This window comes from Podarcis vaucheri (genome assembly GCF_965113315.1).
Source record: "Podarcis vaucheri genome assembly, chromosome: 11".
In the NCBI taxonomy this organism is placed as follows: Eukaryota; Metazoa; Chordata; class Lepidosauria; order Squamata; family Lacertidae; genus Podarcis; species Podarcis vaucheri.
Window position 1 is genome coordinate 21,285,400 of NC_138749.1, and position 27,597 is coordinate 21,312,996.

Sequence of the window (27,597 nt, forward strand, 5' to 3'; positions counted from 1 at the left end):
CATCTGCTTCCCCCTACATGGGGAGAAGCTAGAGAGGGAGGGAGGAAGTGGGGTGATTTTTAACAGAAAAATAGCTATGGGGAAAGGATTAGCAACAACCCTCCCCAAGGCTGCTTTGGGGTTTTTTAAAATAAAAAAATAGTCAGGTGAAGGATACATGAGACTGCATGTCACATCTAGTGTGGGCTGAAGAAGCAATGAGGGGATTCAGCAGCAAATGACACACAGCGAGGAACAAAATGAAACAATTGCAGTATTTATCCAAAAGCACTCTATACTTGTGGGTGGGTGGGGGGAAAACCAGGGCCTGTTGCTGACCTGCTGGCAAGACTGCTGTTCCGCTGAATTCCAAATCAACATTGCTATAGTTACATGTCTTTCAGTTATTAAATGCAGAGGGATAGGCTCGTATTCATGTGTTGGGCATTTCAACTAGCAGGAAGTAAATGGAAAATGGCTCTTTATCGCAAAAACAAAACACAACCCATTAAAAAAAGACAAAGCAAACAAATATATTGCAGCATATATTGCAGTCCGTGCACTAGAATGCACTTCCATCAGATACAAAGCTGTCAAAGGAAGACACACACACCCCGCCTGCCCCCCGGCCCAAATATACATATATATTTCACTACTTTAGGTATAACTAACTGAAGTATATGTAACTGAAATAATGACATATCCTCCCTTTGTTTATTCCGGCCTCTATGGCCCTCTCCTTTCCCTCAGGTTTCCTTTGTGTCTATTTTTAGATTGTAATCCCCTCAGGGTAGCGACCTGTCAAAGCTATTCTTTGCAAAGTGCCATCTTCATAGATGGCGCTGTACAAATAAACACATACACAAATTGAGAGAGAGAGAAGGAGGCACAGTGAAATTTGTAAATGGGCTAAAAAAACAAGGCAGAGTCCAAATGCATACAAGGTAACAACAGACTGATCCATTCCTAAACAGTCACTATGGTGACTAAGATAAGCTGTGCTTATTGTACTACCTGCACTATGCTAATTTGACATCTCTAGTGGTGAAGACACTCAGAATCCCAAGCGGGAGAAGCTGGTCTATTAAGAGCAAATGGGGCGCTGTCCCACTAAACTCAGCTGGCCTCACCTATCTATCTTCTTCCTTACAACCAGCTCAGAGGGTGGCTGTCAGGGACTGGCTGCATGAGGAATGGTAGTGGGCATTGCCGGCCCAAGAGCCCCCCAGGGATGAAACAGAAGAAGACGACCTAGACCCAGGACAGTAATGGTAGGACACAGGGGACCAGTTCGCAGAAGGGACAAGCTGGGAGATGCTAGATGCAGGAGGGTTTGAGTGATCAGGGAGGGAGGGGGCGTCAGAAGAAGGAGGCCCTTTCAGGGCAGGGTTCAAGGCAGAGAGTCTCAGTGTGAGTGCCGACTCAGACAGGGAGGGGTCAGAGGTTGCCCCTGCTGCTCAGGAGCTGGACAGTCTTAGTCCTGCTGGCTCTCCTCCCCCTCTGACACCCTTCGCTGACATTGCTGAGCAACGGGCCAAGCAGGACAGGCGCAGAGAAGAAGTCCACCCCCTCGCCGCAGTCTATGGCTGCTTGGGAGGGATCAGGAGTGAGAGGCTAGAGGGGGAAGGCGGAGTCAGTGGTCAGTTCCAGCAATGTCTTCAAGCTAGGTGAGATGAGCCACAGGGACTCTGCTGTGTTGTTTACTTTCTGTGAATAAAAGCTAATTGCATTCCATGTCTCAAGTTCTTTCCTGCTCTATGAATGATTTGTATTCGCCTGACAGCTCCTTGACTGCCTATCAGTTTCTTCCTCCCACAGCCTCAGTGTTGCCCTTGTAGAATTCAGCAGGGAAGACGATGGGGTCAAAACTAGATTGGGCACCATGTAGGAGATTATGCTCTAAGGAAGGCTAATATTGTGTGAGTTAAAAATGAAACATACAGTGGTACCTCTATCTGAAGAAGTGTGCATGCACACGAAAGCTCATACCAAGAACTAACTTAGTTGGTCTTTAAGGTGCTACTGGAAGGAATTTTTTTATTTTGACTATGGCAGACCAACACGGCTACCTATCTGTAAGTGGTACCTCTGGTTATCAACTTAATTTGTTCTGTTCTTAACTAGAGGCGTGCTTTTGCTAATGGGGCCTCTTGCTGCTGCTGCGCCGCCGGCACACAATTTCCGTTCTCATCCTGGGGCAAAGTTCTCAACCAGAGGTACTACTTCGGATTAGCGGAGTTTGTAACCTGAAGAATCTGTAACCTGAGGCATTTGTAACTCGAGGTACCACTGTACACTTATCAGATTCATTATCAAAATTGGGCGGTTTGGTGCGTGCGTGTGCTAGATAAGTTATATTGCTCCATTCTCTTAGTTAGAAGCTATTAAAACTCATAAACACAAATGGATAGGAGACTTGACAAGAAATGGCAAGCCTATCTCTGAGGTTTAATAAAAATGAAAGCATTCAAAGATTAAAGCTATTTCCATGCAAAATAATATTATGCTAATTGAATCTTTGCACACCTAGTCTCTCCTAAGGCATGGAAAACATTTATTTGTCATTAAGCCTAAGTATAATCAAACTGAAAGAGAAGTTGTTGCAAGATTGCTCTCTCTCCCCGTCTCAAGAAGTTATTACTATGTTGACGTAGGAGACCGCCAAAAGTACTATCTAAAGAACAGCAACACCTGTAAGACATCTTTCTCTACTGCTCTAGGGAGCTTCCAGATCCACTGTCCTTGCTGCCACACACCAGCATATGCAACATTAAGTATGGTCACTGCATACAAACAATCATGAAGAAGCCAATTGGTTGTACTGAACATCACATGGGCAGTATTATACAGTGGTACCTCGCAAGACGAATGCCTTGCAAGACGAAAAACGCGCAAGACGAAAGAGTTTTCCGTTTTTTGAGTCATTCCGCAAGACGAATTTCCCTATGGGCTTGCTTCACAAGACGAAACGTCTTGCGAGTTCTTGTGAGTTTGTTTCCTTTTTCTTAAAGCCGCTAAGCCGCTAATAGTCGCTAAGCCACTAATAGCCGTGCTTCGCAAGACAAAAAAACCGCAAGATGAAGAGACTCGCGGAACCGATTAATTTCGTCTTGCGAGGCACCACTGTACTTGTGCAATGGAGCTTCCCTTTCTTCTCTTCCCTCTTAAGCCCCTTCAGCTCCCAAATCTGCTCCAGAGAGTCCCCCCCCCAACATTATAGAGCAGATCAGAGGACAGGGAGAGCTTCCTGGGGAATGAGAAGAAGTGCCATTGTGCATGTTCCAGTGGTACATAAAATACAGTTGGAAATAACCCAGTGCAGGTCCTGCCATGTTTCTTTCTGTGCCAAACAGACATCCATGTGCTCTGTGACTGCATATAAAGAGCATCATAGTGAGTTCACGCATGCATTTGTCAGTGATGGCAGCATCAAGCAATGACTTTTGAAGACCACAACCAGTCATTTCGTATCAACCACTGTCCCCCCAAAACACAATGTTTTTATACTTAAACATTTTTCTGTGAACCATTAACCAATGAGCAATCAAAATCCTGTGGAAGTGTGAGTGAACTAGCAAATCAGGACACAGGCCATCCTTCTTGGCAATTTAGCAATGAGTGCAGTAGAAAGCTTTCAGATGAGTTACTGTATCCTGTTGCCACAATCCTCAAGGAAGGAAGAGAAAATATACCCAACAAATGTGCTATGTTGTCTTCATAACCTTCCTGAATCCAAAGGGTTTAATCTGCATTCACTCCCTCTATATATAAACCTCAAGGCATGCATTTCCTTTGTACTCACCTCCAAAGTAAGAGCCATCTGTCAACTTCATCTCTTTACTGGATTTAGTGATAACACCGGCAACCCCATGTTGAATGAAATACATCTTTTTCCCCACAGCCCCTTCTCGGATAATGTAATCTCCAGGCTGGAACACCTCAAACCGCAGCTTGCTCAGCATAGCCGTTACAAAATTTGGGTCAGCATTTGCAAAGAGAGGCATTGTGGCGACAAGCTTCCGGCAGTTAAAGTTGACAATCTCCTAAAAATGGGAGGAAAAATAATTGGGGTCATCACAAAGGCATGTTCAGATGGAAGGAAATTAAATGGAAAAGTGAGAAAGACACAGAATCATGTGGCAAGATCGAGAGGCAATCTAGTTCAGACATCTAGCACCAGAAAACTATATACACACAGCTACTTGACTGGCAAGGAAGAAGTTGAAGTTAAAAACACAATGATTCATTAGGAGTGTCTTCTGTGTACACCCAACAGAAACGAGTGGCAGCTGTGTTAGGAGCAAATATGTGCTTTTGTGCATGCCTTGTTGATTCAGATTTGCCCAGAAGTACTTCCTGGACTGTGTATGTGCAGGCGCACTTATTTCAATGCAGCAACTTTACCAATGAAAATTTTTAAAAAATAATAATTGCCGATCCAAACAAGCAAGTTGTCCAGAAAAAAGGCAGGAGGACCAACAGGATTTTGTCACCTCTGCAAACTCTCTCTTTTAAAAAAACTGCATCAAACAAGCAGCAAATATTACCTTAGCAATTACCACTGTGTGGATAGAAGATAGAAGCAGTCTGGGGAGTGATTAAATTATGATGATGGCTGCATCCCACAAGCTGGTTAAGTGGGAGCAGTGGGACTTCAGTCAATTTAGTCCTTTTGCCTACCGAACAGAGCTAAAAAGGCATAGTGGTATGAAAGGGAAAAGCAGAACAGGAATCAAGTCATTCTAAGCCCAAAATGCATGGCGTTGAGGACATGGAGTTGCCAACAAGGGACGAGGCATGCCACTCATCCTGAGGACATCTACTATGGAAAATGAAGACAAAACAAATTGTTCCAAATAATGCTTCTTTCACAACCCTGCCGCTTGGATAAGGAAGGTCAAGGATAATGTGTTCGTCATGATTCTGCAAACCACAGGATGTGGCACTGGATGCCAGTTTCCTGTGACTCCCAGATTTCATTTTTAAAATAAAAGGACATGCTACAAAGGGTACACGGAATTTCTGGTGACAGCACAGAAACCAGAGGAACTGCTGAATGTGTGGATTTCTAATAGTTTTAGGTTGGGAATCTTCATTCCTTCATTTCATTTTGGGGCACTTCCAGACTGCCAGTTTTTTTGTGGGAGTGATTCAAGCACATACTCAGAAATCAAAGTTTGTGGAATTGAAGTGGATTAATGCAGTCTGCTGCCCCAGGACAACAAATCCACATTAAAATAAAAAAGGAAAAAGGAAACAGACTTTTTTTGCAGGTAGGAAAGTGATAGAGAAATACACCCAAAAATATGGAATCCATGAATTATTAAAAATCCCCATGCAAACTATTGCATACTGCTAACAAATCAGATTGAATTGATGGCTACTAGCCATGATGACTATGTCCTGCCTCCACAGTGAGAGGCAACAATGCTACTGAATGCCATTTGCTGGAAACTGCAGGAGGGGAGAGTGTTCTTGTGTGCAAATCCTACTTGCAGGTTTCCCATAGCATCTAGCTGGCCACTGTGAGAACAGAACGCTGGGCTAGAGGGGCCTTTGACCTGATCCAACAGTTTCTTCTTATGTTCTTCTGTCCTCAGAACTCTCCCAGCCCTCACCAGCCCTGCTCCTGTACTTCAGGAGATTTTGCCTGTGTCCTTCAGCCTTATGAATGTCTCTTGTTTGCTTTGGTGGTGGGTGGAGAGGTGTGTATACGTGGATGGTAGAAGCCTCTGCCTTCTGTATGAATGGAATGTAGCCTATCGTAGAAAGGCAAGAGTCATACAATCATATAATTGTAGAGTTGGAAGGGACCCTGGCAACCATCTAATCCAACCCCCTGCAATGCGGGACTATGCAACTGTCCCATACAGGGGTCAAACCTGCAACATTGGCATTTTCAGCACCACACTCTAACCCAGGTTCTCTCAAACTCGGCTCTCCAGATGTTTTGAGACTACAATTCCCATCATCCCTGACCACTGGTCTTGCTAGCTAGGGACCATGGGAGTTGTAGGCCAAAAACATCTGGAGGGCTGAGTTTGAGGAAGCCTGCAGCCTAACCAATTCAGATCCATGGATCTGCCCACTTTGGCCTTTGTTTCCCCACCACCACCACTGGTTTGTGGCCCTGGAAGTTTGCCTAAGAGGCAATGTGGCCTGGCTCCATCTCCTTAAGTAACTCATGTGGCCAGGGAATCTTAAAAAGAACATTCAAATGACTCAAAGCCAAGACTGGCTAATTTACGGGCCTATTACAGCCTGACATGTCTTTTGTGGTGAAGAGCATTTCAATTACGTTTATCTCACCTAACTTATAAATTAATTATGAGCCGAAGATCATTTCTGTAAGAAATAAGACTCCTCTGCCTTCACCAAGAAGTGGTTTGAATTATTCTGAAACACGCCTGCATGTTAATCACCACTTCTGCGATTCTACCAAAGTTTATTTTTATAATGCCTGAGCAGTCTTCGAGAGCTGGACATGAGGTCTAATCTCTTCAAGCCAGTGACTCAGATGCTGCATATCGGCCAGAATGACAAAGTGCCACCATCTGGCTGTGGAAGGGGGACATCAGGTCTCCTGGTGTCAGCCAAGGTGGAATGATGGCAAACCGTGCGAACTTCCTGCCGGGGGGGGGGAATGCAAAAAATGTTGTAAGTGTCAAGGCACAGTGCACTTAATACTTTGGAGCTAGACAGATAAACACTGCATTCAAATAGAGTTTAACAAAATGATCGAAGCTGCCACCCTGAGCTCTTTTGTGCACAGTGGAAGTCCATTCTGGTATTATTTCCTCCACTAATCAAATTGTTAAAATGTGTGCACTAGAGCAATATCAACACACAGGGGGTCTTCACCTGGAAATCTGGAAATTCTGAAAATCTGAAATTCTGATAATCTGAAAATCTGGCAGGACTGTCCAGTTCTGGCCAAAGGAAGGAATGGCAATGAGGCCAGCAAGAAAGCAGGCCAGAATAAGTCAGATGACACATGCTGACTCCTCTAAAAGCTTTTGGGTCACCCTTCCTCATGTGCATAGTGTCACCCGGACTTTGGAAACCCTTCCCTTATAGTAGATGTGGGGAACATCAGGCCCAGGGGGCAAAGGTGGCCCTCCAAGCTTCTCTCTCTGGTCCTCAGTGTTCTCCTGATGCCTTACTTTCTCTCTTGCCTCTCCCTTCTCCCAAGCCACATCCGTCACTAGCCCTGATTCACACACCCCATTTTTGTCTGGTTGGGATGTGTCTGTGAACACTTCCAACTCTGTGATGCTGATAGTGCCTCTTTCTTGCCTTGAAGGAGGATGGGGAGGGGGAAGAGTCCAGGTAGAAACTAACCAGCTGTGTAAAGTTGAACTGTGTAAAGCCCTCCTTCGTGGGCCTCGTCCTAGAGAGGTCCAGGGGGTGGCGACCCGAGAACAGGCCTTCTCTGTAGTGGGTCCCCGTCTGTGGAATGCTCTCCCCAGGGAAGTTCACCTGGCGCCTTCATTATACACCTTTTGGCGCCAGGCAAAAACGTTCCTTTTTAACCAGGCCTCTGTTTGATTTGATTGACATCCTATGTCCTTTAAAAATGTGGGGGGGGGGAGTTTGGGAGGGAGGGGGGGTCACTGAGTTGTTTTTATTTTGAGTATGTATTTTGTGGTTTTATGTTTTGATTTTGTTCTGTGAAGTTATAGGGCGGTATATAAATTCAATCAGTCAATCAATTTCACATTCATTGCTCCACCCACTTTTGCTTTTGGCCTTGCCTGCTACTGGGATGCAGCCCCTGGAACACTGTCAAGAAAAAAGTTCAGCCCTTGGTCTGAGAAAGGTTGGGTAGCCCTGCCCTTGAGGCACAACTAGTGCCAAGACTCTGGTCATTTCAACACTAGGTGACAAATCCCTCATTTGCCCAGGCTTTTCTTTTCTTTTAAAAAAGTTATTAGGAATTATGTTGCTGCTGCAGATGAGAAGCCCAGGTTGTGCTTCCTGGGTATTTTTAATGCTGCTGCTTGTTTGTTTGCTTTTATAAAGCTGTGCTGAATCCGGCTTCATAGTGTTATCTTTGTTGCTGTTGCTCTTTTATTGCCGCACAATCTGCCCTGGGATCGTGTAATGAAGGACAACCTAGAAATCGTCTTGTCCATCAATGAATAAAATATATGAGCAACTGGGAGAGTTGCTCTTGCTGGGTACAGCTAGCATATGATACATAAATAAGTGAAATCACCATTAAGAAAGAACTTCTGGGCATGATGGGAGTACCACAGGGCACTGGAGAAGACAATGGTGTGGGCTTGTGCATTTTTCAGTTCTCTACTTTTGAAATGGATAATATATTCTACTGCTTGAAAGCTAAACGTATGTTCTGCCAAAACAATACCAAGACAAAGGAAACTTGGGGACAGCTTGACCTTAGCCACACCCAAAATGGGCTAGCAAAACCGAATCTTAACTAAATCCACCCCCTGCCCCACTCTGTGTTCTTAGGAATACTCACATAAGATGAGAGGTTTTTATAACAAATCTCTTTTTACAGTGCACGAAAGGTTGAAAGCAGGGAGGTTATATCCCAAATACCAATTATGTTCTCTGAAAATGAAGTGTCCCAATGTTCTATATTCTACAAGGAGACGTGATCTGTATCTATTTTCAGCCAACGTCTTCTCACACTACAATCTAAAAATAGGCCGGCTCTGAACTTTAAATAATGGCTCAGAAAGGGTATTAACCTCTTTCTCACAAGTTGGGTTTGCTGTGCTGCTATAGCTCTGTCACAACTTGCATTGTAGAACTGCAGCTGTCTCCTACCTTGAAAAAGCAACCGGGCTATAATTTTCTGGGGCTGATCTGATCTGATCCGCAGAGCTACAATGGAGCATGCAATGGCATGCAATGGGAGATGCTGAAGTATCCAGTGTAAGGTGTTCAGAATAGGTCTGCCCTACAATGCTATGTATTAAGGCTTTGTCATGGTGATGCAGAAATAATACCATCCAGCTTCTAGTGTGTCACTTCTTAGGGATGGGGAGAAATTTGATTCAGTTCACATTTGATTTGCACTTTCCAAAACAAAGCGGGAATGAAATACAGCCATCTTTTGAAATCCATTCTTATCTGAATTCTGCAGTGCAATTCTCCAGACAAGTAATTACATAAATGCGTACATTGGGGTAAAGCGCTCATAAACACGCATATATTATTGAAAATTAAATACATAAATGCATTATTTTGGGGGGAACTGCTCTGCAAAAAAAAAAAAGTGCCGTTTTGGCAAAATGGCATGCATACATTTACAAGATAAAGCTACACTACACTAAAATTCTGATGAATTCTCATGAGGACTTTAAAAAAAATCACAGCTGACTTGGAAATGTGGAGAACTGAAGGATAGATAATTGAGAAACCCAAATTGACCAATTTAAACTTCCATAGTCACATCTAACTGTTGATAAGGCAGACTGGATTTTGATCAAAGTGTTGCTTTCCTATTACTTGGACATGCAGAGAATTCAAGTACTGCTTAGAAAACAGAACTCTGCTGGATCTCAGACCCAAGGTGCATCCAGCCCTCAACCCATTTCCCTTGAAGATGGTTTGGAGGCTGCAGCTGGTGCAGAATGACTCTGCTCAGTTATTGAGTGAGTTATTTCCCATGATCTGGGTGCCTATTTGCTATGGAGTCTACTTTAATATACTTGTTTTGTCTTTGTTGTTGTTGTTTAGTCGTGTAGTCGTGTCCGACTCTTTGTGACCCCATGGACCAGAGCAGGCCAGGCACTCCTGTCTTCCACTGCCTCCCACAGTTTGGTCAAACTCAAGTTAGTAGCTTCGAGAACACTGTCCAACCATCTCGTCCTCTGTCGTCCCCTTCTCCTTGTGTCCTCCATCTTTCCCAACATCAGGGTCTTTTCCAGGGAGTCTTCTCTTCTCATGAGGTGGCCAAAGTATTGGAGTCTAAGGATCTGTCCTTCCAGTGAGCACTCAGGGCTGATTTCCTTAAGAATGGAGAGGTTTGATCTTCTTGCAGTCCATGGGACTCTCATGGGTCTGCATGTCTTATGCAGCCCTAAATGGTTTGGGATCCAAGGACCCAACTGAGTGCCTCTTCTAAAATGTGTCAGCCTGGCAGAAAGGATCTGTGGAGGAGGCCCTCCTTATAATCGGACACCTGAGAAGTGTGCAGGGGGTGGGGACCTATTGTAGCACCTTCTCAGACGTAGTGGAACTCCCTGATTCTGAAGGTCCATTAGGCTTCTTCCTGATATTGGGTCTATAGGCTGCTTAAGAGTCACCTTTCTCATTCAAGCCTTTGAGTGCTTGTGGGAACAGCCTGATTTGGTCAACAGTCTGTAAGGAGTATTTTCTTCCTGCTGTTGGTTTCCATTTTCTGTATTTCGAATGTTATTTATATATTTTTGTAAGCCACTCTGAGATTTTGTTATGGAGAGCCATATAGAAATGAGGAAATAAATAAATTTTTCGTTGATATAAATTGGCTTAAATCCAATTTATAGCAACGAAAAATTTATTTATTTCCTCATTTCTATATGGCTCTCCATAACAAAATCTTTAAATGATGATGATCATTTATTAAATTTCTATATTGCCCTTCATCTGAGGATCACTGGGCGGTTTACAATATAAGAACACAAAAATACACAACATTTTAACAAACTAAAACAATATCCACCCCAATTTAAAAGGCCATAGATTGTTTGATAAGCCTAGGAGAAGAGGAATGTTTTTGCCTGGCAATGTGTTATGGACCAGGTTAAGTTTCATTTGGAAAGGGAGATTTAGGATCTGAAGAGCTTTTGTAAGCAATATGTGTAGCTGAAATGGTTTGGTGCTATAATGGCCAGATGCGACGGGGTGTGGGGGTGTGGAAGAGATTTGTTGCTTTCAAGACGGTTGAAGTGTCACTCAGAGAGACCTTTATATTTATTTTAAATGTGTAAAATAGTTACAAGGAAGACTCAAACAATCTGGGCAAACAATTATTTAAAACCCCCAAAACAGGTTACATCTTTCCCCACGTTTCTGATTAGAGGGACAATTCCACCAATAACTTAATGGATTAAACTGTAGTGTTGTGTACTATGCAATAACTATCTTATTATCCGTAGGAACAGTGGCACACACGGTTCCCTGCACAGCTTTGAAGTTTCTTCTTCAGCCCTATGAAACAAACTAATGGAACCAATTATAGCCTGGGTAATAGTCAGGCACAAAAATCTTTCATCATATTCAAAGTGTCAAGACTTTCTGTTCATATTTTTTTTACAGGAACTTGGAGCTGCTTTAAGGAACTGCAAAGAACACTTCTGCGACCGATGCCATCCCACTGCATTACTTGTTATTATCTGCAAGAAGCAAGTAATGATGCCCACGAAACCCCTGTGAGCAAGGTCAGTTAGTAGAATGCTATTCTCCAGACAGTTTAACAATAAGGCACATCGCCGGAGAGAGTTCCTGGCATTTTTTATCCTAGCATTCATGAGTCTGGAAATCTTATCACTTGGCAATGGGGCACTAGTCTCTTATTGTCCCAGTGTTATTTTTTCATGTTCCTCGGAACACAGTTGCTTCCTCCTCCTTGGCTTTTCCCCTTAATTAAAAACAACAACACACACACAAACCTATGGGATTAGCTGTGTGTGATGCTAAATGTGCCACTGCTAATCACATCTGGGTTTGGGTTTCTTTTTTTGAAGGGAGTGAGGAATCTCAGGACCAGCCATGGCCCTCAAGTAATCTCCCAAGACTTCACATCCTGCCTGGACTACATGCCCACTTCGTACCCATCTTGAATGTTTTTGCCTAGCTGGAATGAATCCTTTGAATGCCTCTTGGTGGCACAAAAGATGGAGATTGGTCTCTCTGTGTGTGTCACCTAATGTACAAAGGGAACATTCACATCTGCTCCCAACATCGCCAGCCCAGAAGGGAATATATGAAATAAAAATCTGCTTTTATTTTATTTTATTTATTTTTGTCCCCCAATCCTTTCATTAGCATCAGCATTTATTTAGCCACAATTCTTGGTATGGCATTTTCTGTCAATGCTTGGCTCCGCACATCTGCTGGTACTGAGCCACCCGCAGTTCATTCAACTGCTTCCAACTTGTCAGCATGACCAAGCCAGTTGCTTCTGGGCTCAAATAATAACCTGGGTGTCTCAAACATCCTTTTTTTGTTTTGTTTTTCTCCAACATGTTGTGCAGTTTTCCTCATTTTGGGATAGAAAACAGATTGTTTTTCATCCCCATCCTGTTAAACATCATTGATGGCATATGGAAATTTTAAATTTAGGGAGACATTTGTGCCAGCATTTGTAGGTTGAATTGTTGTTAGAATCATAGAATCATAGAATCATAGAGTTGGAAGAGACCACAAGGGCCATCGAGTCCAACCCCCTGCCAAGCAGGAAACACCATCAGAGCACTCCTGACATATGGTTGTCAAGCCTCTGCTTAAAGACCTCCAAAGTAGGAGACTCCACCACACTCCTTGGCAGCAAATTCCACTGTCGAACAGCTCTTACTGTCAGGAAGTTCTTCCTAATGTTTAGGTGGAATCTTCTTTCTTGTAGTTTGGATCCATTGCTCTGTGTTCGCTTCTCTGGAGCAGCAGTAAACAACCTTTCTCCCTCCTCTATGTGACATCCTTTTATATATTTGAACATGGCTATCATATCACCCCTTAACCTCCTCTTCTCCAGGCTAAACATGCCCAGCTCCCTTAGCCGTTCCTCATAAGGCATCGTTTCCAGGCCTTTGACCATTTTGGTTGCCCTCCTCTGGACACGTTCCAGTATGTCAGTGTCCTTCTGTGTCCTCTGGACACGTTCCAGTTTGTCTGTGTTGTGGCTGCTGTTGCTGTTGTTGTTGTTACCCCACCCACCACCCTTCACCAGAAAATTTCAGGTCAGGTCCCAGTGATGTAAAATACATTATTTAAACAGTTTTAAACAAACTATTCTAAAGTCAGTTCAAGTCCCAATGATTTCAAAGATAACTGAAGGCAACTGGTTTTGGGGGTCTACGCAAACTTTTTCATTTAAAAAACAACAACCTGATGAGGAAATCCAAACTCCTCTTCCTCCTCCTCCTCTGACACTCTCACTTCCCAGCCTGTAGCTTTTCTTCCTGCTTCTAGCTCACAACACAGAACTCTCAACTCAGGACTTTGTCTCTCTAACTACCAGCTAGTCGAGGGAGAGGGACCCAGTCATATGTCCTCTGGCACCAAACCGCTTCCTTTATTCCTTTAATGGCCCATTACCTAGGCTATCACATCACCAGGAAGCTAGCCGTGTTATTTTAGGACTTAGAAGCGGGGCCCAGGCATACAGCCTACCCACCCAAACTCATAACACTATAATACCACACTATCTTAAGAAGCTTTGGGGAGACCCCAGACTGATTGATAAGGAACAGCCCTGTGGAACAGCCTTGTTTGGTGGGAGCTGTTCTTTAAAGGGGGAGACAAGGCTGAGCAGAGCCTCTGTGTTGGCCAGGAACACCCTTCCCTCAGATGGCATGGGGCTTAGGGGGCCTAGGAGGTGGATATCACACTCCTCATCTGCTATTTGTGAGAACTAGGGCTTAATCAGAGATCAGCTTCTCTGTGATCCTGTTCTTAAGTAATGTGATCAATGTCATGCCTGTTCATAACATGCTCCTACAGTTGGCTTTGTCAAGTTTCCACAAACATAATTAAAATCTCCCATCAGTGATAATTATGCATTATCATCAAATGATTGCTGTGGTCCTCAACCTGAGCACAGTCCTGCATTTAAAAGTTTTTATGCAGTGAAATTTTTTAGAACAACTGAAATCATAATGCAATTACAACAGGAACAGCAATGACCTACTGTAGTTAATGCTGCATAATCATTTCAGTTCTCTTGCTCATATTTTCAGAAGCTCACCTCTTGAGTAAAGCATTTACATGTGTTTTTGTTAGCTCACTCATATATTTTTTTCCTAGGGTCAACTTGAGGGGGGAAATATGAATTGTTGCTCCTTGTGTGCAAGAGAAATACAATTTGTTATCCAGTACATGGAAAGTGTAGTTTGGAAAGGTTAAAAAATGTTGGCATTAAGCACTACCAGGCATGGAAATTTTAGCATTTGTCATTCCATATCAGAGCTTAACAATTAATGAGCGTGACATTTTGATAATGCTAATAGCAAATTCATGCTTATAAACAAAGAAGGAATTTATGCTGCAGTCACCATTAGTTGGATAAAATGCAAAAATATTGAGCTTGTCGAAGCTGCGAAGTGCATTATTTGCTGGATAAGTTGAGATGACCCAGTTCCACTTGGTTTGTGACTTCAGAGTCTATTGACCAACCCTGCTAGTAAGAGTCGTCAACAGGCTCATCTCAGCTATCTGCCAATCACCCATTCCCACCACCCTTCTGAGTAATACCCCTCCCCACCTTCTCACTATATAGAAGGATCTGGCAACTTCTGTTTCAGTATCTATATCTGAAGAAGTGTGCATGCACACGAAAGCTCATACCAAGAACTAACTTAGTTGGTCTTTAAGGTGCTACTGGAAGGAATTTTTTATTTTGCCTGCTAGTAAGGTGAGACTTTCTTTTAGAGAAGCTATGCTGATTCTTCTTCAAGAAGGGCTGAGATTCCCCAACCTCTTTCATACATCACTTTTAGCCACCACAGCTGTGCTTAACTGTAGCTTAAAGGCAAATGTACAGGGAGGAAAGAATGGCCATTTTAGTTTTTTCCTGCTCCTGTTGCTGCAGCACTACTGGGAGCTAAGCCATGATTTGGCTTAACATTCTGTCCAAACTCAGGTTCATGGTTTGTCTCCACCAAACAAACCACAAGTAGTAGGCCAAGAAAAAACAGCTTGTGGTTTGTCTGCAGAGAGATAAACCATAATGTGGATGTAATGCTGAGCCAAACCATGGCTTAGTTCCCAGTAGCACAGCACAGAGGAAAAAGCAAAGCAGCGAATATATTTTTTTCTCCCTCTGCACTAACACACTGTATGTTCACTTTTAAACCACTGTTAAGCTTGTAAAGTGATTTGTGAACGTGGCCTATTTTTAAAAAAGAAATCTGGTCTTAATATTGTTTTCTTGGGTACTAGGGCGGAGTGGAGGAACTGGGATGATAAGTTTGCTGAATTTTCCCAGGTTCATGGTTTTTCAATCGTCTTCTTAAGAAGGGTGATTTTAGCAATACATTACATAATAACTGAAATGTCATAACTGAGTTGTTGAGAAGCAAAACAGAACAGTAAACCATATTTTAGATAAACATATCATCGCAATAACTTTTTAGTTTGCCTGTTGTGTCTAATTGGAGACAAACTAGCAAAGTTCTCCCGACCCAAGCGAAATTCAGAAAAACTTCAGGGGCTCTTTAAAGCCCATCTCAAATGAAGGGTGTACTTTTCATGCACCTGAATTGTTCTCAAGCTCAGAATGAGGGAGAAACCCTCGCAATATTGACATCCTTACCTCCCTAAGTGGGTCGTTGAGTTCATTGAGAATGCTATCTTCATCGAAGATCTTTCCCTGGTAACGGTGTTCATAATAATCATGGATCTTCTGGCGCATATCGGCAGGTAGTTTATGAAACGACATGTACTGTTCCACTTGCTTGTACTGGAAAAAGAGGAAATGTAAAAAAAAGTATATTAATGCAATAGGCTTTTAAAATATAATGGGGGAAATCCATAATGAGTGAATTACTAACATCATAAAAGAAAAAGGCAAATGTGTGGCTATTAGCAGAGGGAGTGAAAGGATGATAATAACTGTGGTTTCTCCCTTGCTTTGACACTACACAAATTTTTGAGGGGATAATTCAGAAAAGACTTTTTGTTAGCGCACTGTGTGGTCAAAAACTTCTTTCTATATAGCCTGGCTTTTGAACTTTTCCCCATGTGGGAAACAATGGCCTCTTGCATTGGACCCATGGCCATTTGAATATTTGCCATTGAATGCCAGAACTCTTCACATGAGTCATGTTCATGTTTTAGAGCAGCCACACAGTTCACGTGGGATCCCAGTCACGACTGCTGGGCCTCACTAGAAGTCCAGAAATGACCTGGAACACATGTTGTCTTTTCCGCCAGCTGAAACCACTACAGTGATGGCTAATGTGTTCTTCAAGCAAACGTATCGTCTGTGAGACCTGTGGCTCAATGGGTCCATGTGCCTGGCTGTTAACCAGAAGGTTGGTGGTTTGAGGCCACCCAGGGACAGCTGCAGGTAGGACTCCTGCATTGAACAGGGTTGGGCTGGATGAGCCTTGGGGTTCCTTCCAACTCTGCAGCTCTATGTCAGTGATCCTGGCTGAAGTGATACTTGAATTTGGGGTGCCCTGACTCATAAGAATATAGGAAGGAAGTCAGGTCAAGCACAGTATTGTCTCCATTGGCTGACAGCACTTTTTCTAGGATTTCAGATAGGGATCTTTCCCAACTGCAGATTGAATTTGGGACTCTTCCATGCCACCTATCAACTCTACTACTGAGCTGTGCCTTTCGGCACATACCGCATTAGCCACTAAGCTATACCAGATCTGTATAAAAAGGATAATTACATTCTCATAAATGCATCAATGTATCATAATTATGTAATATAAAAGTATATATCTGGGATAAAATATGTTTAGAAATGTGTATATTGAGACAAAAATGTTGAAAATACACATTTAATCCTTTAAAAAATACATATTTAAATTTAATGTAGAAATAGGATTACATGGATTTGTGAAAGAATTTATTTCTATGGAATGGAAAGAGACTGATCTATCCATTCTTACCTTCACCCAGCGGTAGCTGGAATTAAATGCTGGTTGCAGGTGTAATGTTCGTCATTAAGTCTATGAAGACTGAGGAGGATTATCTGGCTGTTGCATTCAGTTCCCAACCCCTGGCCTAACCGTCCCCCAACATCTGAGATTCCTAATGCCAATGCTGAAAACCATAGGAGGTATGGCATTTCAAGGAGCAATCCTGCTTTAGTCCAAACATTATAGATTTTAGAGAATCAGGGGAAGATCACAAGCAGATCATGTACAGTACTCACTAAAATGATTACTAAAAAATTACTAACCTCACAGAAGGATGCTGTAGAAATGAAAAGGCTAAAACATATTCGTATATTAAAATCTGCATTTTCTGCTGCCTGAAAAATGCAAGCTGTAAACAGCAAACACAGTAGAGCTGTTTGCTGACTCATCCATAATAAGATTTATTTTCAAAAGGGATTAAACCGAAAGGTCATTATGAAGGAAGGTCACTGTTTAGTCCTCAGCACCAGATGTTATAAAAGCAGTATATTTGCTGTCAGGACATTGTGGCTGATATTGCACTAATTACCAGGGGTGGATAGCTGCCTGCTTTTGATTTGTACATATGAGCCATGTTTTGTGGTAAAGGGTTGTTGTTGTGTTTTTTTGTGTGTAGCTAATTCAGGAAGATGAACCTAGTCCTTTGGCAAAACACATGAGACCTACTACCAAGGTTATATAAGAGAAGGTGAAATAACCAAAGGGGTAAGATTTTCATCTACGAGCCCTTCTGTCAAATACCTTTAGCTGAATGCTTTTACACTACAGAAGTACAAAAATTTCCTGTATGAATCAGTTGAGTATGTCCATGTGTCCCTAAAAGCTCTTCATCTATGCAAACAGAGAATGTCCGGAAATATTCTCCTTGAAAAGTTCCTAGCAGTGGCAGCTAGGAAAGGACTGGGTCCTACAACAGCCTAACCCCTAGATCCTTCTGAGATGATCTTCAGCTGGAAAAACCTGCCCCAGAGACTTATCTTTTTATAAACTGCTTTGAGGTTTTTGGGGTTTTTTTGTTTTTTACAATCAAGCATTGTATAGATTTTTATGAAATAAATAAAATAAATTCTCAAATCCACCCAAAACCGAGTCCATGGCAGAGAACTTGGTGCAGTCTGTCAGAGTAAGAATGGATTGTCAGCAGTGAACACCAGACTGGTTTAATATCCCTGAGACATCAGCTCACCTTACTCCTAGGTTTCCAACTGAGGAGTCAGAATCAGACCCCAGAACAGGAGGGGCATAAGTTTCCCCATCCCTGCCTTATAATCTTAGGGAGTTGGGGCTCCAGGTTTAAAGGCTCTTTTGGACACTGCATAGCAAGAGCAATGCTGGGTCAGACCAAAGGCTGAACCTGTTCCCACAGTGTCCAACTAGATTCCTATGGGAAGCTCACAACTGCCATTCAGAGACATACCACCTCTGATGCTGGAGCCAGTACGTTGGCATCATAACTAGTAGCTGCCAATAGTCTTGTCCTTCATGAACATGCCTAAAATACTTTGGAAGCTACCCAAGTTGGTGGCCATCACTATAACCTCTGACAACGAATTCCAGCTTAACTGTGCAGAGTTTAGCGCTGGCCTTCACACCAAGAACGCCACTCTTATTCACAGAGCCCTTGCAAGGAGCTATCCCAGGTACTTCAGACCTTGTCACTGGTTGTTGCGCACGTTACCCTATCCATTTAACAACCCAGCTAATTTTAGTCAAAATCATCTTGCTGCTGTAACCCAGCTACTCACGTCCGGCTCCTTCTACCTATTCCTTCTTGCTTCTGTTTAAGTGTCCATATTGGCGTGCACATGTCTTTTATATCTCAGTATCAATACCCAGGTAGAAAAGGTCGAGCAAAATGCCACCCCAAAGTTTATAGTTCGGTTATACCTGCTTAAAGTAACAATTAATTGATAATTCAACACACATGAACACTTCAAACACATGGTATGTTGAAGAAAATTATTCAATTAGTCTACTGAGCGAGTGAACCACAGCATGAGAACATATAGGACAGGACCAGGAAAAGCCTGTATCTGTTGGTGGAGGTAATGTCTGGTCTAATCACCATGACATTCAAGCTTTGACCACAGAATTAGTGTTTATAACTTTTCTTTTCCTGCTTGGTTCCCCAGAATTTGACCTTTACAAAGCAATGTACGCCTTTTTCAGCTGCACTGGTAGCATTCTAGTACATGACAGTCCAATTAATTGCTTCTGCTTAAGCCATGCCTTTTGTACTCTTATCCACATTTCTGCCTCTTGGCAGATTACTGACCTAAGAGATTTGAATTAATACACTTTAACAAGTTCCAATCCTAGCTTTGACCCATTTCCTTTCCTTATCCTTTGCATGAGTCGGATAGCCAGTCCCCTGTGCATTGATCTGTGATCTTCTGTCACCTGTTCAAATCCTCCTTTGTTGCTTGTTTCTTTGACTGCGCTCTGCTTTGCAACTGAATAGCCTTCGACCCACATTCTTAGGTGAAAGATAAATAATAAAGGTAACAAAGCTTGGAACTAAGTGATTCGACTTGCTGGAGCCAGGTCTCAAAAGACATTTGTAGGTATTATACCTCATTTACTATTTTGTTGGCCAACCTAAAAATCTTTTGATCAGCCTCAGACACTAAGAGTGATTAACCTGAGATTTAATGACACCAGTTTTAGCTATCTGTTCAAAGCCTTTTGTTTAAATTGCTAGGAAAACTAAGGACACTATCTAGCTAACTTGTTCCATCAGTGCAACAATTTCCACTTGATCAATGGAACCCACCCCTACCTTGAAGTCCTCCCTAAATCTGTTCTGGGGCGAGAGGAGGGGGATGGAAGTTCCATTGTGAGTGCATACACACACACACACACACACACACACACACACACACTTTTTACCATTCTCTTAACCAAACTATCTGTTGTTCAGAAGTGCTACATATGACCGTAATCTCCCAATAAGCTTCTATTGTTTTTGATGATTTAAAAAAACCAATTGGTTATGCCCCCTCCCCAATCTGCTGAAGACTAGGCATGAAGGGAGTTGGACTCCAACAACATATGGAAAGCCACAGGTTTGCCACTTCTACTTTAAATGGATCACTATGTTCACAAAGACAAATCAACAACAAAGAGGCTGCACAATCACATCAATAAGTCCAGGTCACATCCTGCCAATATGACCAGAATGTATTGATGGCTAATGACTGTAGTTGCTTCCCTGGTTCATGATGATGGTGCTTTCATTACTTAATACCAAGGTATGTTAACAGCAGGATTTAGGAGGAGTTTTCCAGCCTTCAGTCAATGAGTTTTTGCAGAACACTTTTTAAAGATCAGAACTCTACTTTTTTCCTGCTCTTGGAAGATACAGGATAAAAATGTGAATGCATTCTTGGGTGTATATGCCCTTCATATGCAGCTGTATCTCACTGGATAATTTGTGCTTTAACAAGTCTAGTGTTCACAGAATTTACAACCCATATTCTGTTCACTGGGGAGAGTACTTAGGACTTTAACCAGCTCCCAGTGAGAGCTCAGTATATAGCCTTCAATTGGCTAACAAGTCAGATATTTTAATGCCCAATTAATATCCCTATTGTTCTGTTTAAGAGGTGAACACTGACCCCAGGTATCAGTTAGGTGGGGAATGGAAATAATATCCTGCACTGAAAGTAGGACATGTCACACAGGATTAGCATCAGATGTGAGGCCAGGTGCTGTTGTTGCTGAGCAAATGCTCTAGTATATGTCTCACAAAGTCAGATTATAGGGGATACTAGGCCGTCTCAGGAGATAAGGTGCCCAGGTGGCAATGGGTTGGGCCCTAACATTAGGGAAGTAGCTTCGCTTGTTTTCCTTTTGTGGGAGTTGCCTATTTGGGAGAAATGGACACAAATAGGCAATTTAATCCACATTAGACCCCGGTGAAGAGGCAATTGGGAAAGCAGCGAGTTGTGAGAAAAAGAGAGAAAGAGACTTTGAGTAAGTCCCCTACCAAGCTAAGTCTCTTTCTCTCTTTTTCTCACAACTCGCTTCTTTCCCAATTTCCTCTTCTTCACCAGGATGCTCAAGCTATCACCAGCCTTGTTGTGGCCAGGAGCTAGCCAGCAATGTTCACTGGTAATGTAATGAACAGCATTTGAAACCCAGTATGTTGACCCTGATTACTGAATGACACAAACCCTCATTTGCTTACCTGGTAAGGATCAAATTCATATGCTGTTTGGTAAAACAACAACAACAACCCCAAAAGCCTTATTTGCTAGGTTTATTTGATGTTATATATGTTCAGTTTTTCTCCCAATTCAGGAATAAGGAGATCTGTACAGAGCTGGGCCTAAGTGGGATGTTTTGATTTTATGTGTTGGCTACACACGCTGTGGGTTAAACCACAGAGCCTAGGACTTGCCGATCAGAAGGTTGGCGGTTCAAATCCCTGTGACGGGGTGAGCTCCCCCTGCTCGGTCCCTGCTCCTGCCAACCTAGCAGTTTGAAAGCACATCAAAGTGCAAGTAGATAAATAGGTACCGCTGCAGCGGGAAGGTAAACGGCGTTTCCGTGCGCTGCTCTGGTTCGCCAGAAGCGACTTAGTCATGCTGGCCACATGACCCGGAAGCTGTATGCTGGCTCCCTCAGCCAATAAAGCGAGATGAGCGCCGCAACCCCAGAGTTGGTCACGACTGGACCTAATGGTCAGGGGTCCCTTTACCTTTACCTTACACATAATTTGCAGGTGTTCCTTCTTGAAGAGAATTGAATGTTCAACTGTGGCTCCAAAGTTGTTTCATGGCGGGTGTATCGGAATAGAACCTACAACACCTATTTGCCTGGTTATGGGTTAGAAGACTGTACGGGATCCTGTTGGGTCTGTCTAGTCCAAAATCCTGTTCCCACAGTGGTCCACCAGATACCTATAAAATCCTGCAAGAAGACATGAGCACAACAGCACTCTTCCATTTGTGATTCCCAGCAACTGGTGCTCAAAGGCCTATACCTAGCTATAATGAATAACAGCAATTGATAGTCTTATTTTTCAAAAAATTGCCCGATCCTCTTTCAAGGCTACCCAAAAAGAGGCCAAACCCTGAATTTCAGCTTTGTTGACTGGCCCCAGGAAGGCCATTATGGAAGGTGGGAAAGCTGATAAGGATGATATCTGAAGACACTGCCCCGCTTCCATGGAATTTCAGCATGAGGTGGGGTTTTTTATTACTTCAAAGTAAATTAAGTTATGAGCATTGTCTTCTATATTAAAAAAATAAAATAAAGCAAACCACTGACTCCATGGGAACAGACCGAGAACATGAATCTTCTTCAAAAAATTCACTCAAACTTAATTAATTTCTCAATCATTGTAACGGAAATGAACAATAGTAAGACATTGTATAAACTGGTTATTGAGATGAAATGTTTAATTACTGAGCAGAAGTTAAATGGTATTATAAAAATTCTTGGAAGGTAATTAGTAAGGGGTCCTGGATGAGGGAATGAGCAGGCAGACATGGCAAGCAGAAGACTGCTCACAGTGCTAAAAATAATAACTGCATTTCTCTGTTGAGAAAAAAAAGGCAGTGAGACCATCAAACCACCTTTGACAAACAGTTACAATTATTATTAGCTTGATAGCTCTAAGTATGTGCATAGCCTTCCTGGCAGAAAATAAACCAAGTAAGATGAACCCTTTTGCTGAGGGAAGGGATGGGAAGTAAAGGTAATTTTTTTTGGGGGGGGGAGTACTTGGAGCGCATGGTAAAGGTTCACATATAATGCTAAACCATGCCTAACTATAATGTCGACCATAGTTAATAAACCACAGCTAAAACAGAGACACTTGGCAGACAATCACTTAAACCTTAGCTTTCATCACAGAATAGTTAATAGTACCAATGAGAGCAGCCGAGCCCTGAGAGCAGTTTAATTCTTTTGCCACTCTTCACTCGCATCTCTGTAGCTTTTGGGCAGTGACAGTCCTTCACCATGGTTAAGGAGTAGGTCAGGATTTGCACATAATGCTAAACTATAGTTCACATTAACTAAGCTTTATAAACCAGCTATAAACCTTGGTCGACAAGTGGTTTCTGGCCATAGTATGGTTATAAGCCATAGTAAAGCTGCTGTGATGGGTTCGCGCATACTGCTAAGCCATAGTTTAGTGTTATGTGAGAACCATGCCTTTCTGTGATAGCCTAACTCTTAGCCTGATATGTCAGTGCATCAGATGACATGAAGCCATCTAGTGGGGTGGGGAAAAACATACCTCATTTCACATTCAGTCAGTCATGAACAAGCTGTTAATCAAACCAAGTAGAAGGTATTTTGGTTATACTTGACAAATATCCCACAATTTAAAGAAAATGACCCCTCCTGTGCTAAATATAGGGCCGGCATATGTCCAGAATTTCCTGGACATATCTGGGATTCATCCGCTGAAAATACTGCCCAGGTGGAATTTTCAGAAATTGGTTAAAATGTACAGGAAAATCTAGGTGTATGGCAGCTCTTATTGGAAGTTTTGATTTTTTTGTGAAATTTCTAAAAACATTCTTTTAAAATAGCTCAAAAACTAATTTTTTTTGGGGGAGGAGCTTTTGCTATTATTACTACTAATAAACACCAAGGTAAATAAATATAAGCAACCTTCTTATTTTCCTTTACTGTTCAACAGATGGTACAATTAAGAATCTCAAGGCACAAGCTAAATAACTGTATCTAAATAGCACTGAAAGAGAACACCCATTAAACCCAGATGACTAAAAAAAACTTTTAAAATCATACTGAGGTTTTTTGACATTGATCATGCATCAGCCACACCATGAAATAGTTTTGATTACTCACATTATTTCACCCAGAGTGACATGTACTATAATTTCAGCTATTTCTTAGGCTGAATCAGTAAAATCGTTTTATATGAAGAACTGATTGGAGGACTGTTATCGGCCAAATGGTATAGTTATGCCATTTAACTGTGACTCTCTATGTTCTTTAAATACGGAGTTATACAAAGCAATGGCCTGGGATCCAGACTCACTTACAGTACAATCCTAACAATGTTTGAGGTCCAATCCCCAAAATCTCCAGGTAGGGCTGGGAATTTTTCCTGTCTGAAAACCAGAAGTCCACTGCCATTTTGTGTAGAGAACACTGGGCTACATGGACCATTGGAAAGATTCAGTATGAAGTAGCTTCCTGTGTTTCTAAGCTTTGTCCTCTAGCATTGCTGGGCAATGTATCAATACAACATCTAAATTGGTTTGAAGTCCACATCGTGGTAATGGTTTCACAATATCCAACATGACAATATATCATGAATCATGATGTGTGTGTGTGCAGGGCTGGATTTAGGTTTGATGAGGCCCTAAGCTACTACAGGTAATGGGGCCCTTTATATGTCCAGCTGTCCTTTGTCAACAACAAATTGTCACTGTTTTTTTGCATTGAATATATGCTATATGGTAATTTATGGATCTAATACATATCTAAAGCCATTTGCACATGTTGCCATGCAGAATGTAGGAAGAAGAAGAAGAGTTTGGATTTGATATCCCGCTTTATCACTACCCAAAGGAGTCTCAAAGTGGCTCACATTCTCCTTTCCCTTCCTCCCCCACAACAAACACTCTGTGAGGTGAGTGGGGTTGAGAGACTTCAGAGAAGTGTGACTGGCCCAAGGTCACCCAGCAGCTGCATGTGGAGGAGTGGAGATGCGAACCCGGTTCCCCAGATTACGAATCTACCGCTGTTAACCACTACACAACACTGGCACCCTATATATAGAAATGAGCAAACCAGTGATATTTTAGGGAGCAGGCTAGCAGGCGGGGCCCATTACTTACATCATAGGAGCCTGCACAACACAAAACAAAACACTGTTGCTGTATGTAGGTTTTATTTTATTTGTTTTTTATCTTGTATTTTGGAAATGTACATCTAGGTTTTTTTTCCTTTAATTTTTTTGGGGAGCCCCAAGAGAGTGGGGTCCTAAGCAATAGCTTGTTTAGCTTATAGGTACATCCAGCACTGTGTGTGTGCCAAGTAAAAATGGGGGGGGGGGGAGACGTGAAGCGGGTCATCGTGATTACTGCAGCCCTTGTAGCTTTGTACTATAAAATAACAGTTGTAACGATGAGTTAAAAGTAACTAAAAATGTGTCAGTTTTAGACTGCTAAGTAGTAGCTGTTGCCCAGGACATTTAGCTGGTTTATCATGATGTTGAAAACCAGACATCTCTCAGCCCAGACCAACATAGGGAATGGCAGACTCGTAAAGTGAGTGACTTCAGATATTCTGCTTCAAGCTCACTCTTACAAATGATTGCCTTCTTGCGGGAATACTGTAAACACTACGGTGACTAACTCACAATAGATCTCAGCTCTTCTTCTGTGAACTGGAAAATTGAGACTTGCGATTTTCTGGTTCATGGAAAAGAAAGGGCAATCTAGTGTGAATTAAGTTGCTCTAACATCACACTGCTAATGGAAACAGACCACTAGCATGAGAAGGCATTTTGTGCGATTGGTGCTAGCTAGATTATTGCAACTGATTTGTTGACAGCACTTTCTTGCTGCAGCCTTCGCCCATTTTACCTATTTTTCTTTCTGTACAACTATAACTCACTCCAATCACCTCCTTTATGGATCCTGCTATGTTAGAAGAAATTAGTCACCGTGATTTGAGTCTAGGCCTACCTAAGGTTCCTGCTTTAATGGAAGATACTATTGGCAATGAGTGAGTCTTTGTATGCAGAGTTTTCAGTTTAGAATATTCTTCCTACATGCTTTAAAGAGTTGGTTTAAGATAGTATATGTCTTTAAAGCAACTTTTTCTCTTCCAGGGATATTTGATAGCATTCTTTATAATCACACGTGTGTACCGTATTAAGTGTGGATTGCTCCACTATAACTCATCTTGTCACTTTCTCCTACTTATTAATGAGACACTCTCCTTACAGTAGGGCTTTTACATAAGGGAAACTGCCTGAGGTAATTTATCATAACTAAGCTGACACAACAAACTCATTTGCCTTTCACTTTCTCACCTTCCTTGTATTCTCTCCTTGCATTTCATGTTAATTATAAAGTATTATGCAGCAGTACTTAAGTAAGAGATTGCTTCCCATTGACATTGTCATGTGGCTCAATGGTCCTGGGACCAAACTTCCCACTGGTGGAAAGATTTTAGGGCTTCCTTTGTTTCTGGGTGTTTTACGGTCACCCAGATTTTGTCCACTACACATCAAAGGGCAAATCCCACCAATAACTGTCATTATTTTACAATCTTCCATGCAAGTGTCTCAGAATTTGCATAAGGTTTGGTCCAGACAATATCTAGCATCTGATTCACTCTTCCTAATGACGTCAATGGGACATGACCTCCAGAAATTGGTCATGTTACTTTGCTCACTGTGTTATACACACATACACTGCACAAAATAAAAATAGATGCATCAAAACACTTCCCTGGTAAAAATCTTTAGACTATAATAGAGATAATTTTTTTACACACTGTACTTTTTCAACAAACCTTTCAGCAGATTTCTTTTGCTGTGTTTCCCCCTTCCCCCGCTAAACTGCCACAAATATCAATCATGCAATATTATATTTTGTTTCATCTTGCATCTTCAATAGCATCAGAAAGCTTCGATTCTGCTTTGTAGGAGATAAGGCACAGGCTAAAGGAGTCGTCCACGGAACACTTCTACCGGAAATATTAACTATGTGCTCTCAGCAGTCAACAAGAGCCAGCAAAGCACACCAAGGATCAAACTAATGCTTTGAAATACAGAAGTGAAAAAAACAAATTAATACTTCAGTGAACCCAGCAATATGGATCACAGTATTGCTTTACATGTGCATGGACACTGAGCGGAAAAGGGTAGAGGAAACACAAGATTTTCCACCAATCTCTCAGCCTGCCAAACGACAGCAGGGAACCCACAGAGGGCTGGTTAACACACATGTTTATTGCTTGATGATTGCAAGGTGATGACCTGCATATATGGATCAAGCCTTCAGCGATGTTATCACAAATGTTTTTCTTTCCAGTAACTTGACTCTCATTGTTCGAACATATGCAGTTGTGAATCATGAAGTATACAGTTCTCTAGCATGGAGCAATGAAACGATAGGCATGCCATGTATGGGTTAGAGCTGAAGGCCTCTAAGCGCTCCTTTATTTCTCGGTATTGTACTATCAATGTTCAGGTTGCCTCAGATACCAGTTAATTCCAGACTTTTTCGACCTGAGACCCTCCAGAGGTATGGGACTACAACTCCCATCAGCTTTATAGTGCAGCAAAATCTGAAAGGCACCATTGTAGCTACTCTTGGTTTGTAAACTGAACCCCTGGTTCCAGTCTTAGCAAATGTTTGATATCTGAGCACTCAAGTCTTCTATTTCATTTCTGGCTGGAGAGTTTCAGGATGGACTTTGCTAAAGCATGACGATTAGTATGCAAATATTCAGCAGTACACCAGAGAACTATGTATAGAGTTGTTCACACACTGGGCTACCGAGTTTTCAGCATGTAGTCTCATTGATTTAGGGGGAACTTTGAGATAGCATTGTGTAGCAGTTAGAGGACTGGACCAAGACCTGAGAGACCATGGTTCAAATCCACACTCAACCATGTAGCTAACTTGGTGACCTTGGGCTTATCACTGCCTCTCAGTGTAACCTACCTTACTAAGCCATTTCTCACCTTCTCACCCCTTGCCTTTTCCTGTAAGACCTATTACAGTCGTTAAGAGTCGTCAACAGGCTCATCTCAGCTATCTGCCAATCTCCTATTCCCACC

The 27,597-nt window shown here is 42.2% G+C and overlaps 1 protein-coding gene across 1 annotated transcript in view; it reads right to left on the reverse strand.

Annotated features, from left to right (window-relative positions):
• The window catches only part of HCN1 (hyperpolarization activated cyclic nucleotide gated potassium channel 1), a 186,809-nt gene that overhangs the window by 24,081 nt on the left and 135,131 nt on the right, over nt 1-27,597 (reverse strand). The window contains exons 5-6 of the mRNA XM_082241872.1: nt 15,470-15,616; nt 3,782-4,022 (exon numbers count right to left, since the gene is read on the reverse strand). Coding sequence (XP_082097998.1) covers nt 3,782-4,022; nt 15,470-15,616 — 388 coding nt within the window. The remainder of the gene's footprint in view (nt 1-3,781; nt 4,023-15,469; nt 15,617-27,597) is intronic.